The sequence below is a fragment of the Portunus trituberculatus genome, chromosome 3 (genome assembly GCF_017591435.1).
Source record: "Portunus trituberculatus isolate SZX2019 chromosome 3, ASM1759143v1, whole genome shotgun sequence".
NCBI classification, from domain to species: domain Eukaryota; kingdom Metazoa; phylum Arthropoda; class Malacostraca; order Decapoda; family Portunidae; genus Portunus; species Portunus trituberculatus.
Window position 1 is genome coordinate 8,587,755 of NC_059257.1, and position 17,076 is coordinate 8,604,830.

Genomic DNA, 17,076 nt, shown 5'->3' on the forward strand with positions numbered 1-17,076 from the left:
AGTGTTTTTATGGTTCTAGTGGCAGATTAACATGATTTTACATTTTACTGTTTTAAAGGGTTCTAGTTGAAGTGGCGCGGGTTTTTAGAGTGTTTTTATGGTTCTAGTGGCAGATTTACATGATTTTTACATTTTTACTGTTTTAAAAGGGCTCTAGTTGAAGTGACGCGGGTTTTTAGTGTATTTTTAAGGTTCTAGTGGCAGATTTACATGATTTTTACATTGTTACTGTTTTAAAAGGGTTCTAGTTGAAGTGACGCGGGTTTTTAGAGTGTTTTTATGGTTCTAGTGGCAGATTTACATGATTTTTACATTTTTACTGTTTTAAAAGGGTTCTAGTTGAAGTGACGCGTGTTTTTAGAGTGTTTTTTATGGTTCTAGTGGCAGATTTACATGATTTTTACATTTCTACTGTTTTAAAAGGGTTCTAGTTGAAGTGACGCGGGTTTTTAGTGTGTTTTTAAGGTTCTAGTGGCAGATTTACATGATTTTTACATTTCTACTGTTTTAAAAGGGTTCTAGTTGAAGTGAAGCGGGTTTTTAGAGTGTTTTTAAGGTTCTAGTGGCAGATTAACAAAATTTCTACGTTACTAATAGGAAAAATCTTATCAGTGCCACATTTTCACTGTTTCAAAAGGCTCTAAGTGAAGTGAAGCGAGTTTTTAATGTGTTTTTAAGGTTTTAAGGTTTTTAAGGCAGATTAACAAGATTTCTACAATATTGATAGAAGAATTTGGTGACAGACTGACAAGATTTCTACATTATTAAATTATTTACACTTCACTTCTTCCGTCTCTCTCTCTCTCTCTCTCTCTCTCTCTCTCTCTCTCTCTCTCTCTCTCTCTCTGTACAGGTGGTAATGTTAGGTATGCATGGACAAGGTCACTTCTCACCACACCCTTGCTCTACTCTCCTCCTCCTCCTCCTCCTCCTCCTCCTCTCCTCCTCCTCCTCCTCTTCCTCCTCCTCCTCTCCGTTTTTTTTCCCCTCTTTTTTTCCCGTCTTCTCTTCGACTATTTTGTGGTTTACCTGTCTTATTCTTACTTCATTTCTCCATAATTAGTAGTAGTAGTAGTAGTAGTAGTAGTAGTAGTCTGCTCTGATGAAACTGTTAATTTTTAGAACCATGGAAATATTCCTTGAGAACCCCAACAACTACCACTAGAACCACGAAAACCCCTATAACTTCTACCACACCCTCTTAAACTACCACTAGAACCACGAAAACCCCTATAACTTCTACCACAACCTCTTAAACTACCACTAGAACCACGAAAACCCCTATAACTTCTACCACACCCTCTTAAACTACCACTAGAACCACGAAAACCCCTATAACTTCTACCACAACCTCTTAAACTACCACTAGAACCACGAAAACCCCTATAACTTCTACCACAACCTGTTAAACTACCACTAGAACCACGAAAACCCCTATAACTTCTACCACAACCACGAAAACCCCTCTTAAACTACCACTAGAACCACGAAAACCCTATAACTTCTACTGCAACCTCTTAAACTACCACTAGAACCACGAAAACCCCTATAACTTCTACTACAACCTCTTAAACTACCACTAGAACCACGAAAACCCCTATAACTTCTACTACAACCTCTTATATTTCAACTAGAACCACGAAAACCCCTATAACTTCTACTGCAACCTCTTAAACTACCACTAGAACCACGAAAACCCCTATAACTTCTACCACAACCTCTTAAACTGCAACCAGAACCACGAAAACCCCTATAACTTCTACCACACCCTCTTAAACTACCACTAGAACCACGAAAACCCCTATAACTTCTACCACAACCTCTTAAACTACCACTAGAACCACGAAAACCCCTATAACTTCTACCACAACCTCTTAAACTACCACTAGAACCACGAAAACACCTATAACTTCTACCACAACCTCTTAAACTACCACTGGAATGCTGAAAACCCCTATAACTTCTAATGCAACTTCTTAAACTTCAACTAGAACCACGAAAACCCCTATAACTTCTACTACAACCTCTTAAACTACCACTAGAACCACGAAAACCCCTATAACTTCTACCACAACCTCTTAAACTTCAACTAGAACCACGAAAACCCCTATAACTTCTACCACAACCTCTTAAACTACCACTAGAACCACGAAAACACCTATAACTTCTACCACAACCTCTTAAACTACCACTAGAACCACGAAAACCCCTATAACTTCTACTGCAACCTCTTAAACTACCGCTATAACTATAACTTCTACCACAACCCCTTAAACTACCACTAGAACCACGAAAACCCCTATAACTTCTACTACAACCTCTTAAACTACCACTAGAACCACGAAAATCCCTATAACTTCTACCACAACCCCTTAAACTTCAACTAGAACCACGAAAACCCCTATAACTTCTACCACACCTTCTTAAACTTCAACCAGAACCATGAAAACCCCTATAACTTCTACTACAACCTCTTAAACTACCACTAGAACCACGAAAACCCCTATAACTTCTACCACAACTCTTAAACTTCAACTAGAACCACGAAAACCCCTATAACTTCTACTACAACCTCTTAAACTTCAACTAGAACCACGAAAACCCCTATAACTTCTACCACAACCCCTTAAACTACCACTATAACCACGAAAACCCCTATAACTTCTACTGCAACCTCTTAAACTTCAACTAGAACCACGAAAACCCCTATAACTTCTACCACACCCTCTTAAACTACCACTAGAACCACGAAAACCCCTATAACTTCTACTACAACCTCTTAAACTTCAACTAGAACCCTGAGAACCCCTATAACTTCTACCACAACCCCTTAAACTACCACTAGAACCACTAGAACCATAAAACACCTTTGAAACCCCAAACAACTTCAACTAGAACCAAGAACACCTAGTTTTTCTTTCTTAATTTTCTTTTTATTGATTTTTCTTACTTTTTCTTATTTTTCTATCTTAATTTTCTTTTTTTTTTTTTTTTTCTTTCTTATTTTTCTTTTTTCTTATTTTTCTTTTTCTTAGTTTTTCTGATTTTTTCTTAATTTTCTTCCTTAATTTTCTTTCTTAATTTTCTTTCTCATTTTCTTTTTTTATTTTCTTTCTTAGTTTTTCTTATTTCTCTTTCTTAATTTTCTTTCTTAATTTTCTTTCTTATTTTCTTTATTTTCATTTTCTCTAATTCATAATATTTTTCTTAATTTCCTCTATGTTCCTTTCATTCTTTTACGTTCCTTTAACTTTTTTTCATCAATATTTTTCTTTTATTCTTTACGTTCCTTTACGTTCCCCCAGGTGGCACATGGGGGCCCAGGAGAGGGTGGAGGGGGTGGTGGTGGAGGTGGACCCGGGCTACACTGTGGGGGGGGACTCCACCTTCAAGGCAGATGAAGGAGAACATGGATACGATGAACACTTCCCTTCTATGAATGTAGGTGGTGGTGGTGGTGGTGGTGATGGTGGTGGTGGAAATGGTAACTCTCTCTCTCTCTCTCTCTCTCTCTCTAATCTAGCCCCCCCCCCCTACAGGCTCTCTTCCTCGGCTTCGGTCCAGATCTCGCTAAGAACAAAGAAGTAGAAGCTTTTCAGAACATAGAGCTGTACAATCTCATGTGTCACCTGCTGGGAGTCACGCCCGCGCCCAACAACGGAACCTGGGGGGCGCTGCATCACCTCCTAGCACGCCCACCGCCCCCTCCAACGCCCACGACCTCTGTAAGTTGTTGTTGTTGTTGTTGTTTTGTTTCGTTTTTGTGGTTTTTGTAAGAGTTTGTGTTTTTGTTGTTATTGATAGTGGTGGTGGTGGTGGTAGTAGTAGTAGTAGTAGTAGTAGTAGTAGTAGTAGTAGTAGTAAAAATAGTAATAGTAATAATAGCAAGAGAAGTAGTAGTAGTAGTAGAAGTAGTAGTAGTAGTAGTAGAAGTAGTAGTAGTAGTAGCAGTAGCAGTAGTAATAGTAGTAGTAGTAGCAGCAGCAGTAGTAGCAGCAGTAGTAGCAGTAGTAGTAGTAGCAGTAGCAGTAGCAGTAGAAGTAGCAGCAGCAGCAGTAACTCACCCATTCATAAACCCATTCACACATTTCTCATTCCACTATATGACCACCACCACCACCACCACCATCACAACCACTACCACCACCACCACCACCACCTCCTCTCCTCCTCAGCCAATCCTGCCACCAGTGTCCAGAGTTCCAGAGAGCACCACAGAGAGGCCATCCCAGTGCGAGGGTGACGGCCAGGGCGCGGGGGAGTGGGTGGCGCTGCTGAAGGAGGCACAGATGGAGGAGGCAGATATCCTTGAGTTCCATACGCCTTGGGGGACACCACAGGGACACTCCAAGGACACTGTGTTGTTACTGCAGCCTGATTCTGTGACGGGTGAGAGAGAGAGAGAGAGAGAGAGAGAGAGAGAGAGAGAGAGAGAGAGAGAGAGAGAGAGAGATGAGATGAAAAAGAGAATAAGAAAATAAGGAATAAATAACTATACCTCCCCCTCCCCTCTCCAGGATACTCCCCCCGTGTGAGACTCCCCCTGTGGACCAGCTTCGGGGTACGCAGGGTGAAGGAGGCCCCGGGGGAGGCTGGGGAGTGGCGGAGTGACCCAAGGCTCCTTCCTGAAGACGCCCCCAGCTGCCCCTCCTACAGAACCGTCAAGGGCCTCAATGTTACCAGGCATCCTTTGTTTCCCCCGGGTGAGTATGTGTGTGTGTGTGTGTGTGTGTGTGTGTGTGTGTGTGTGTGTGTGTGTGTGTGTGTTTCTTTTCTATGTAATCGTGAGTTGTAATCGTGAGTTTTCTTAATTATTTTGTTACTTTTCCACTTTTTGTTGTTTGTTTTCTTTTTATAGTTTACAAGGCTAAGCACAGCACGAGAGAGAGAGAGAGAGAGAGAGAGAGAGAGAGAGAGAGAGAGAGAGAGAGAGAGAGAGAGAGAGAGAGAGAGAGAGAGTAATCTATGTAATTTTAAGTAATCTATGTAATTTGAAGTAACCTAAATTAGAGACAAGAAAACTTCAAAATAAGAATGAAGAAAATATAAAAGAAAAAGGAGAGAATGAAAGATAAACAAAGAAAATCTCACCTCACTACACCTCACCACACTTCACCACACCACACCACACTTCACCACACCACACCACACCACACACACTTCACCACACCACACCACACCACACCACACCACACCACAGCTAACCTAACCACACCACACCACACCACACCTAACCTTACCTAACCTAACCCAACCTAACCTCACCACACCACACCACACCTAACCACACCACACCACACCACACCACACCTAACCTAACCTAACCTAACCTAACCAACCCCAACAGAATTTAGCTGCAGGGATTGCCACGAGCTGCCTTACCTGATGAGCAACGCGGTGCCACTGACTGACCAGGTGGCGCTACGCTGGCGGGAGCTTCTGGCCTTCGTGGGGCGGTGGGCACTGCTGCTGGGACCCCTCAACGTGGTGGCCGGCCCTGTCATGGACTACAATGCTGATACGATAGTGGATGACCTGGGCGAGCTGGGGTAAGAGAGAGAGAGAGAGAGAGAGAGAGAGAGAGTTTTCTTTACATTATTCATTAGTTCTCATTCTAATTTTCGTTAATCTGTCCCTAGAACTACAAAAGCACCCTTAGAAACCCCCATTACATTATTCCCTAGTCCTTATTTTAATCTTCTTAATCTGTCAAAACCATAAAAACACCCTTAAAAACCCTTATCACATCAATTAAAACCATTCAAAATAGTGAAGACTGTGGCCATTAATCCTCTGACATCCATAGACCCTTGCTAATGTCAATAAAATGGCCTAATGGTACACAAATCTCAAGGTAAAAATGTGTCCCACTACTGAAGGGGCTAATGGAGACACAGCTTAGCATTTAGAGTCTCATTTGATTCTCTTTACACAGACGCAGCGGTGAGTTGGTGGTCCCCTCTCACATATTCCTGGTGGTGAGCAGGTGTGTGGCGCCAGTGCCCTCTCTCTCCCAGTGTCCCCATGATAAACTAGATGCTGAGGCTTTCGTGTTCCCGCAGTTTATCCCCGTTACGAACTGCCTGGTGAGTGTATCAGGGTTTGTACAGTAAATTCCTTAGTTCCTTCATAATTTTGGCTAACTCCTAACTTTTCTTTTAGGGAGCCAGCACTCAAGTGGGTCTGTTTTATATATTTTGTTCTCACCTACATAAAACAAATATTAATGGAGGATATGGGGAGATAGATGAGTGCTTTTTCTATTTTTTCTGCTGCATTAGGGGCTGTAGAGTAACTTAATAGAGGACAGAGTAAAAATAAGTAAGTGTTTTTAAGTTTTCACGTAATTTATTCTTGTTATAGTAAATTAATAGAAGATAATGGAGAAATAAGTCATTTTTTTCAAGTTTTCACGCAGTTCATTCCCACTTTTAATGGGAAATAGGTAAGCTTTTTTTCAAGTTCCATACAAGGACCGCCACGTGTTATATTATACTTGAGTTACTCTGTAGAATTTTGTTTTCTTTTATAGTTGATTTGACCATTTTTTGTGAGTTTGGCGGGAAAATCAAGTCCTATTTGGAAACATTCAGAAACGATTCTCTCTCTCACTACGACCATTTTCAAAGACCACAGAGACGAGTAGCCGAGTTCTAAAGAGTATTTGTCCTGTTGATAATGCAGAAAACTTGTTAACATGTCGCTAGAATCACAGAAACCCCCTTAAAAACTCGTGCCACATCAACTAGACCTCTGCCTCTGGAACCATAAAAAAAAATTGCTTAAAAACGCTTTATTTTCTCACCACGACTGTTTTCCAAGGTACAGAAATGACTAGCGGGGTTTTCAAGAGTGTTTCTCTAGCTCATAATGCAGAAAACTTGTCACTCTGCCTCTAGAACCATAAAAACTTGCTTAAAAACGCTTTATTCTCTCACCAAGGGGGTTTTTAAGAATGTTCCTCAAGTTCATAATGCAGAAAACTTGTCACTCTGCCTCTAGAACCATAAAAACACCTAAAAAAAAAAACTCGCATAACTTGAAATAAACCCTCATGAAACACTGAAGGTGAAGCACAAAAATCTGATACCAAAATAATTACTCTTTCTTCACTCACTTACTCATGACTACCCCGAATCTTCTTCCCCTTCTTCAGGAAAGCGCCAGGTTCCTGCAGGAGTACAGCGCGAAGGTCGGGGACGTGGAGGGCATCACAGGGCTACAATTCTTCCCCAAACTTGACTATTACCAGCATGTGAGACTCAAGACACGCATGCATTCTAACGCCTGGGGCCACGAGAGATACGCTAATAGATTGTTGGATAACTTCTTGCACCCTTGATGTGGCTAAGAGGGGGGGAGAGGGAGAAAGAGGAGGGTAGTTAGAAAGAAGAGAATGAGAAGGAAAGAAAAAAGAAGATAATAGGTAAGGAAGACGAAGGTTTAGAAAAAGGAAGAGGAATATGTAGAAAGACAAGGTTTAGAAAGAGGAGGAAGAGAAAGAAGACAAAGGAAAAAAGAAAATGGTTTAAAAAGAAGGAAATGAGAAAGGAAAGGGAAGGAAAAAAGAAGATAAAGATGAGGATGAAGATTACGAAGAGGAGGAAGAAAGAAAAGAAGGGAAGAAAGAATGAAAACGAAAATAGATGATTAGAAAGACGAAGAACACGAAGATAGGAAGGAGGAAGATGCAAAAAATAAAGAAGAGGGAAATAAGAAGGACAATAGAAGAAGAAGAAGAAGAAGAAGTTAATTTAGTAGAAAGGTTAGCCAAATTATTCTTCTCTGGGGTAATAGTAGTAGTAGTAGTAGTAGTAGTAGTAGTAGTAGTAGCAGTAGTAAGGAAGATAGAAAAAATATATAAAAATAGAAAAAAAAAAGAAATAAAGAAAATGAATAAGAGGAGAGACAAAGAACACATTTTAATATTAAGTGTGTTTGTATGTTTGTGTATGTTTGTTTGTGTGTTTGTTTGTTGGTGAGCACTGTATCGTACCTGTAGACTGTCTGTGATTGTAGGATTTAAATCACTCTTTGTATATTAGTGCATTATTACCCTTTTTTATTATGATGGAAGCCTTTAAAACACACACACACACACACACACTCTCTCTCTCTCTCTCTCTCTCTCTCTCTCTCTCTCTCTCTCTCTCTCTCTCTCTCAGTAATATGGTTGCAATTCAGTATTCCATAACCTATTTTTTTCTCTTTTCTTCATTGATTTTAATTACTGTATTATTTCAAGCACGCTGTATTGATGAGGAGAGATCGCTGACTCTTGATCCTCACTACAGATTTATGAGAGGCACCCCTAGTACACGTTCACCCTAGCCCTTAGCATTTCAAACTTCCTGGAATAGAATTGATTAAGAGAGAGAGAGAGAGAGAGAGAGAGAGAGAGAGAGAGAGAGAGAAAGTCAAAAAGAGAGAGACTTATTCAAAAAGAGAGAGAAAGAGTCAAAGAGATAGAGAAAGAGTAAAAAAAAGAAAGAAAAAGTAAAAAAAAAAAAGAAAAATCAAGTGTAAAACAGATTTATGAAAGCTATCTATTACACATTTTCCTTTTCTTCGTCTTAATCCATCATAATTTATATATCTAATTTATTTCACTTGTATTTCTAAGGACAGATCGCTAACTTGTCCCCCTCACTACAGATTTATTTAAGTTATCTTCTAATATATATCATGTATTTCCTTTTTCTTCATCTTAATCCATCTTCTATTTTATTACTTTTCAATACCTGGTGTTACATAAGGACTATTTATATTATTGTTTTCCTATTGGTGTTAAACTATTACTATTGTTATCCTTTTCGTATTAAACTATTACCATTATTAACTTCATTTTGGTATCAAGCTTTTACTGTTATTAATTTCCCTTTTGGTATCAAACTTACTATTATTTTTCCTTTTTGGTATTAAACTATTACTATTATTATTATTATCCTTTTGGTATTAAACTATTACTATTATTTTCCTTTTGGTATTAAACTATCATTATTATTTTCCTTTTGGTATTAAACTATTACTATTATTTTCCTTTTGGTATTAAACTATTACTATCATTATTATTTTCCTTTAGGGTGTTAAATTACTATTGATACATTTTCCTTTTCTTTACAATTGTTTCCTTAAGATTAAATTAACAGGAACAGGTGGTAATGAGGACAGAATTACTATTGATATATTTTCCTTTTCTTTACAATTGTTTCCTGAAGATTAAATTAACCGGAACAGGTGGTAATGAGGACAGAATTACTATTGATATATTTTCCTATTCTTTACAATTGTTTCCTAAAGATTAGAGTAAGTAGGTAATCGTTAATGAGGACAGATCGCTGACTCCTGACGCTCACCACAAAGTAGGTGGGAGCGCCTGGGACGACCTGGGCCCTTCCAAACAATTCTACTAAACACTGTTAGTAGAGCGAAGCGTCACCAACGCTCGTTATTTTCCTTACTCATTAGTTTAAGGCACGAAGATTACTTTCTCCTAAGATTTTGTCAGTATCTTTTCGAATATTTTAAAATTCTTTGCTTCATTATCTTATACTATTATTTCGTTATCTTAAAATTGTATAAAATTGTCTTTTAGATTATATGTATTTAAAAATTAACTATTATATAAGAGTAATAATTTGTGTTTTATTGCATGTAAGGTTTAATAATTACATTTTATTGACCTGAGTCTACAGCATCAATATTTTTATGGGACACTATAATACTTATTTGTTCCCTCTATCTTTTATAATACTTCCTAGAAAATCATAATATAAACGAAAAAATAATGAGTACGTGAAATAAAAAGAAAATGTAGAGATAAATAACTAGATAATGCATAAATAAAGCCACAAATAACCATGACCAACACGAGAGAAAACAAAATATTTAAGGGGAAACTTAAATATAAATAAAACACCAAATTCATTGATACAAAACCGAAAATAAGGAAAATAATAAGGTAAAGTAAACATGAGCCAGGTTAAATCAGGTTCAGTAGGAAAAAAATCACCTTTCCTTCAGCTTTATCTCATCCCATCCACTAAATTCCTATCATTATCCACATTTACTATATTTCTCATTTATTACGTATATTTAACCACTAAAAAGAAGCTTCTCTAATATTTTCTTCCACAATATACGTTTCTTTACTCAAATATCACCTCTTTCTCCTTTGTTTCTTCATATCATGGTAAGACATCACAATTGCCCTATTTTCTCAAGTCTCCTCTAATAATTTCTTCCTCTATTTACGTTTCTTTACCAAATTATCACCTTTTCTCCTTCATTTCTTCATTTATGGCAAGATTAACAGCACACATGAAATCACAGTTCACATATATTCGATTTCTTGTATTAAAATGGACCCCCTTCTAATATTTTCTTTACTTTATTTACGTTTCTTTACCAAATTATCACCTTTTTCTCCTTTATTTCTTCCTGTATGACAAGAATTAACCAGTACTCTCAATTATTCATGTGAGGTAAACTATGGAACCTTTCAAGACATTTATACCTTTATCTAACCAACTCTCAAACCTGCACGGGGACTAGCAAATAAGTAGGCCTAATTTCTCTCCATTTTATATTACCCTTACCCAGTTTTTCTCTCTTATATTAGAAAAAAAAGGGAAAAAATAAGAGCACAGCATCCCAGCCGGGCCAGACAGTCAGACACACAGACAGACGGACGATCAGCTGAGAGGGAGACACCATGGCCGGCTTACTCAGAAATATTGCTGTTACGGTGAGATTATTGCATTTTCCGTGACTTTTGAGTGCTGACAGTGAAGTATATGGTGTGTGTGTGTGTGTGTGTGTGTGTGTGTGTGTGTGTGTGTGTGTGTGTGTGTGTGTGTGTGTGTGTGTAGATCATTTTGTTTCTCTCTCTCTCTCTCTCTCTCTCTCTCTCTCTCTCTCTCTCTCTCTCTGATTGTTAAGTCACGCATTTAAAACTATTTTCCATATGGCACTGAGAGAGAGAGAGAGAGAGAGAGAGAGAGAGAGAGAGAGAGAGAGAGAGAGAATCATTAAGTTACACAATTAAGAATATTATTTTCCAGAGAGAGAGAGAGAGAGGGGGAGGTGTTCACAGCCAAATTAGATCCAGAAACATAATAAATTAGTTGTTATTCTCCTTTCTTATCTCTTATCTATCTCCTCTTCTCTTCCCAGCCTCCATGTTCAAGGTTGCCAGATAATTAACTAACTGGAACCTTTATTTTGCTATTTTCTTATTTATTATTGGCCTTTATTCATTCCTGTGTCGATTATTTGTTTATTCATTCATTTATTTATCTATTTGTTTATTCATATATGTATTTTGTTTGTTTATTTGTCTATCTATTCATTTGTCTATTTATTTTTGTGTGTTTTATTTATCTATTTAGTTATTGTGTTTCCTTACTGTTTGTGCCTCCCTTTCCCTTGGTAACAGGTGTCTTCAGGTAACGAGATTGGACACACGCTCCTAAATCAAATTCTAACCTAACCTAAACTCTGTACAAAAAGAAGATTAATTTTCACCTCATTAAAAAAAGATAAAGAAGAAGTTAATTGATTTTCACCCCATTAAAAAAAAAAACTGATAAATTTTTACCCCATTAAAAAAAATAATAATAAGAAGCTCATTAATTTTTCCCCCCACACAGGCGAGTCGCACCGTCCTGCCGCGCATCACAGCCTCAGCCCAGCGCGGGTTGGCCACCTCCGCGCGATGCCTGGCCCCAGCGGTGACCCAGCCAGCGCCGACCTTCAAAGCACAAGCGGTGGTCAATGGAGACTTTAAGGAAATATCTCTCGAAGACTTCCGGGGAAAATATCTCGTTCTTTTCTTCTACCCGCTGGATTTGTGAGTGTGTTTGTGTGTTTGTTTATTGGTTAACGTGATTCTTTTTTTTTTTTTTTATCCTTTTCCTTTTTTTTATTTTAACGAGAACTTCCATAGAAGATACCTGGTCCTTTTTCCTCTACCTGCTGGATTTGTGAGTGCGTTTGTGTGTTTGTTTACTGATTTAAGTGGTTTATTTCTCCCTCTCTTCTTTTTTCTTCCCGTTTTTCTTTTTTCATTCTTATTTTAGTAGTATTTGTGTTTATATCTCTTTAAGACTTCCGTTGAAAATATCTCGTGTTTTCCTTCTACCTGCTGGATTTGTCAGTGTGTTTGTGTGTTTGTTTACTGATTTAAGTGGTGTTTTTCTCACTCCTCTCTGACCTTTAATCTTCTGACGCCCATAGACCTTTCCTAATGTCAATAAAATGGTCTAATCGTACATAAATCTCAAAGTAAAAATGTGTCCCAGTACTGAAGGAGTTAACTTATTCACTCCTCTCTCTATATATTTCTCTCATTTTAACTCCCTATCTCCTTAAACCCTTTAGTACTGGGACACATTTTTACCATGAGATTTGTGTACCATTAGACCATTTTATTGACATTAGGAAAGGTGTATGGAGGTCAGAAGATTAATGGCAAGAGTCCTCACTATTTTAACCCCCACATGAGTTTTTGAAGCTGTATAAAATCACCAAATAGTCACCAGAATGAATATAAAAACATGTCATGGTACTGAAGGGGCTAAACTTACTTCCTAGCACGTTTGTCTGCCCCACGGAGCTCATCGCCTTTAGTGACCACATGGCAGCATTCCGAGACCTGAACTGTGAGGTGGTGGGCGTCTCTACTGACTCTCATTTCTCCCACCTGGCCTGGAACAATATGCCCAGGAAGGTGAGTGTGTCCTGGAAGTGTTGTAGAGATGTTGAGGTGTTTGTGTGTGTTTAAGTGTGTTTTTTTGTGTTGCTGGATAGAATTTGAGACTTGTGGCTGTTGTAGTGTGTGTGTGTGTGTGTGTTGGTTAGTTTGTGTGTGTTTGAGAGTGTTTGTGTGTGTTTAAGAGTGTTTTGTTGTCTTGCTGGTTAGTGTGTGTGTGTGTGTCTTGGTTAGTTTTTGTGTGTTTGAAAGTGTTTGTTGTGTTGCTGGTGAAAATTTGAGAGTTGTGACTGCGTTGTGTGTGTGTTGATAAATTTGTGTGTGTATGAGGGTGTTTGTTGTAGTGCTTGTTTTGTTAAGAGTGTTTACTGTGTATGTTTCATCACTAATTAGAATATCAATGTCTGTTGTGCTCTTATTTTATTGATATGAGGAAGAGTCTGTGGAGGTCAGAAGATTGTTGGCCAGAGTCTTCACTATTTTAACCCCTTCAGTACTGAGATGCATTTTTACCTTGAGATTTGAGTACAATTAGACAACTTTTTAACCTTAGGAAGGCTCTATGGAGGTCAGAACTTCACTTTATAACAAGGAAACTTCCCCACATCACTATAGATAAATGGAGAAAGAAATGAAGGTGAGATAAATTAATGAAAAGAAAAAAAAAGATTAGAGACACTACATTTTATTACAACTTTCAACAGCAAGGAGGTTTGGGCGGACTTCAATACCCGTTGCTGGCTGACTTCAACAAGACCATCTCCCGGGACTATGGGGTGCTGTTGGAGGGGGATGGGGTGGCTCTGCGGGGGCTGTTCCTTATTGATCCCGAGGGTGTTGTGCGGCACATGAGCATCAATGATCTGCCGGTGGGACGCTCAGTGGAGGAGACGCTGAGACTGCTTAAGGCTTTCCAGTTTGTGGCGGAGCATGGGGAAGGTGAGAGAGAGAGAGAGAGAGAGAGAGAGAGAGAGAGAGAGAGATAGATACCAGAAAAAATAAATAAATTGATAGATAAATATAGCAATAGAAAAAAACTGAGAAAGTGAGAGAGAGAGAGAGAGAGAGATAATTGGGGAAATAGATGTAGCAACAGAAAAACAGATAGATAGATAGATAAAGAGAGAGAGAGAGAGAGAGAGAGAGAGAGAGAGAGAGAGAGAGAGAGACTGTTCTTACCTTACCGAATTATATTTTCAAACAATCAAGTATGTAATATCTTAATTTCTCATATATTTACAACCACAAATATAACACACACACACATACACACCATCACCACCACCACCACCATCAGACGAACCACACATCTCCACATCACTTTAATACAATATCTCACCATGACTTGTGTTTCCCCCTAGTGTGTCCGGCGAACTGGCAACCTGATTCCCCGACCATCAAGCCAGACCCTTCCGGCTCCCTCGAGTACTTCAACAAGGTGAACTAAGGCAGTGGTAGTGGTGGTGTCTTTAGTGCCCAGTGTGTCAGCTACCAAGAAACTGAGAGATTTGTATTTCCTAAGCTACTACTAGTTTGGGTAGGTCCTGTGTTGGTTTGTGTTGAAGGGTCATATTCAGTAAAGAGGTTTTTTTAATGTAAGAAGGGAAAGCTGGCCAAGGGTAACTTAAAACATCAAAAAAGGTCCACTAAGCTGCCAGTCCTCTTACAGTTTTTGAGAGTAAGCCAGAAGAAAGGGATAAATGTGGTGAGGTAATTGTAATTGTGTAATAAAAGATGTGCAAAAATTATCAAATGTGCAGTAGTGATGTAAAGTGTTGATGCTGAAAGGTAATACTTCAAAATTATGAAATGTATATAAATAATGCAAAAATCTTTATAATACTGAAGGGTAATGTCTGAAAAATGATCAAATGTAGAGAAATGATGCAGTCTGTCTAATACTGAAAGCTAATACTTTAAAGATTATGAAACGTATTGAAATGATGCAAAAATCTTTATAATATTGAAAGGTAATGTCAAAAATCGTTATATATACAGTAATGATGGAAAATCTTTATAATATTGAAAAGTAATGCTCTAAAAATTATGACACATTGAAATAATGCTAAGTCTTTACAATATTGAAAGGTAACGCTCTCAGCAAAGAATACCATATGTGTAGTCATGATTAGCTTAGCTTACTGTTTGCTTTAGACTGCTTTGGGTCACTCAGGCAAGGGAGTAGAGGTGCTGGAGAAGACTAGAGCACACTTATCTTAGTTTCAAAGTGTTTTAGTTCTTGTAGCTTGATCAGTGAGTGCTTCGTTACCCTTGTGTCAGTTGCCAGTTGAATAAAGACAGTGAAGACAATTTATTTTATCTTATCTTTTTATTTGTATTTATTTCTTTGTTTAGTGTTTGATAAAGAAATGAATTAATGGTAACCAAGAAGTGAAGACAAAGATGAATGATATTAAGAGTTCAGTGACGAGAAGCAAAAATATACATCATGACAATCTCGCAAAAGAAAGGAATGAAAAACACACGAAAGAACAAAGAGAACTGAAAAATAGAACAAGTCTCTCTTTTAGCTTTCTATTCCCAAGACAAATGCAAAAATTTTCATTCACTGATTGAAAAGAAAAAAAAATTAAAAGATAATCAAGAAGCAAAAACAGAAACATCAGTAATAATAAAATTTTAATGAAGAAATGTAAGTTATTTCATCTTGTCATTAACATCAGTGATAGTAAAAGTTTTCATCCATAAGAGTGTTCATGTGTCCAACCATCGCTGTGAATAAGAGGATAAGCAAAACTTGTATATTCATTTTGTACACTTTTCTGTATTCTGTATTTGCCACAGTGGGTGTAGCTTATCTGTACTGAAATACATAAAGGATGAAGCCAGCGTGTCACTATTTCAATGTCTTATCAGTCCTTATCCGTGCCAAATAAATGGATTACATGAAAACTTGTGGGTATTAGCAGAGACAGATGTGTGAGTGAAAAGATGGGATGACTCACAGCTTAATCTCTCTCTCTCTCTCTCTCTCTCTCTCTCTCTCTCTCTTAGTAACATGATCCATTTCCATATTCATTCTGGTGACTATTTGGTGATTTTATACAATTTCAGAAACTCATGTGGGGGATTAAAATAGTGAAGACTGGCCATTAATCTTGTGCCCTCCATAGACCCTTGCTAATGTCAAGAAAATGGTCTAATTGTACACAAATCTCAAGGTAAAAATGTGTCCCAGTACTGAAGGGGTTATTTAAAGGATAGCAAATGATATGCCTAATACTAATAAAATACTGACATATATTACAAAATTTACATAAAAAAAGCATATACTAGTTAACAAATCATCTATCTATCTGTCTATCTATTGTTGCCAATATTCAGAAATGCTTCGCTCTCTCATCACGACTTTTCCAAGGCCACAGAGATGATCAGCGGGGTTTTCAAGAGTGTTTCTCCAGTTAATAATGTAGAATTCTTGTTAGTCTACCACTAGAACCATAAAAACTTGCTTAAAAACGCTTTATTCTCTCACCATGACTATGTTCCAAGGCCACAGAGATGATTAGCAGGGTCTTCAAGTGTTTCTCCAGTTAAAAATTTAGAAATCTTGTCACTCTGTCTCTAGAACCGTTAAAACATGACTATTTTCCAAGGCCAAAGAGATGATTAGCAGGGTTTTCTAGAGTGTTTCTACAGTTAATAATGAAGAAATCATGTCACTCTGCCTCTAGAACAGTAAATATACCTTAGAAAAAACTTGTAAATTTGAATAAAGCCTTTTGAAATAGTGGAGGTGAAGAAAAGAAGGGTTTGAGAATACGAGCATATTTCACACAAGGCAGCCAGAAAAAAAAAAGTCCACACGTTTAAACTAAAAGCAAAAAAAAAAAAAAAAAAGTAAATAAATAAATAAATGAATAAATAAACAAATAGATAAATAAATAAGAGCGCTTTTCTGCTTCTAGTGACAGATTAAACACTTTTCTACAATATATAAATAAATTAAATAGATAAATAAGCGTTTTTTCTGGTTCTAGCGATAGATTAACACTTCTGCAATAAATAAATGAAACATAAATAAGAGCGTTTTTCTGCTTCTAGTGACAGATTAACACGCTTTTCTACAATAAATGAATATATAAGAACGTTTTTCTGGTTCTAGCGACAGATTAACACGCTTTTCTACAATAAATAAATAAATTAATAAATAAGAGCGTTTTCTGCTTCTAGTGACAGATTAACATGCTTTCCTACATTATCAGCAGAAGCCCTCTCGGAAACCTGGCTGATCCTCTTTGTGGCGTTGATCCGGTCACGGTGAGGGAACAAACCATATCATTAAAACAGTCATATTCTTACTCACGTTTCTCGAGTCAGAAAGCAACGGTGGTATGAATAAA

General features: G+C 37.7%; 2 protein-coding genes and 1 non-coding gene across 4 annotated transcripts in view; 2 read left to right on the forward strand and 1 right to left on the reverse strand.

The window, feature by feature from the left end:
* LOC123509890 (venom phosphodiesterase-like) overlaps window positions 1–7,445 on the forward strand; it is a 21,027-nt gene extending 13,582 nt beyond the window's left edge. For both annotated transcript variants that reach the window (XM_045264491.1, XM_045264500.1), the window contains exons 9-15: window positions 3,306–3,441; window positions 3,540–3,725; window positions 4,176–4,389; window positions 4,518–4,703; window positions 5,348–5,549; window positions 5,936–6,086; window positions 7,157–7,445. In XM_045264491.1, coding sequence (XP_045120426.1) covers window positions 3,306–3,441; window positions 3,540–3,725; window positions 4,176–4,389; window positions 4,518–4,703; window positions 5,348–5,549; window positions 5,936–6,086; window positions 7,157–7,342 — 1,261 coding nt within the window. In that variant the 3' untranslated portion in view covers window positions 7,343–7,445. The remainder of the gene's footprint in view (window positions 1–3,305; window positions 3,442–3,539; window positions 3,726–4,175; window positions 4,390–4,517; window positions 4,704–5,347; window positions 5,550–5,935; window positions 6,087–7,156) is intronic.
* Window positions 7,446–9,327: 1,882 nt separating this feature from the next.
* LOC123510476 lies at window positions 9,328–9,478 on the reverse strand. Its single transcript, XR_006676511.1, has one exon. It is a non-coding gene; the product is annotated as a U12 minor spliceosomal RNA (small nuclear RNA).
* A 1,123-nt stretch (window positions 9,479–10,601) lies between these two features.
* LOC123509502 (thioredoxin-dependent peroxide reductase, mitochondrial-like) lies at window positions 10,602–15,562 on the forward strand. The gene is made up of 5 exons (XM_045263836.1): window positions 10,602–10,747; window positions 11,652–11,851; window positions 12,595–12,730; window positions 13,417–13,651; window positions 14,074–15,562. The coding sequence occupies exons 1-5, from the start codon at window positions 10,715–10,717 to the stop codon at window positions 14,157–14,159; spliced, it is 690 nt and encodes a 229-aa protein (XP_045119771.1). The 5' UTR covers window positions 10,602–10,714; the 3' UTR covers window positions 14,160–15,562.
* Window positions 15,563–17,076: the final 1,514 nt, after the last annotated feature.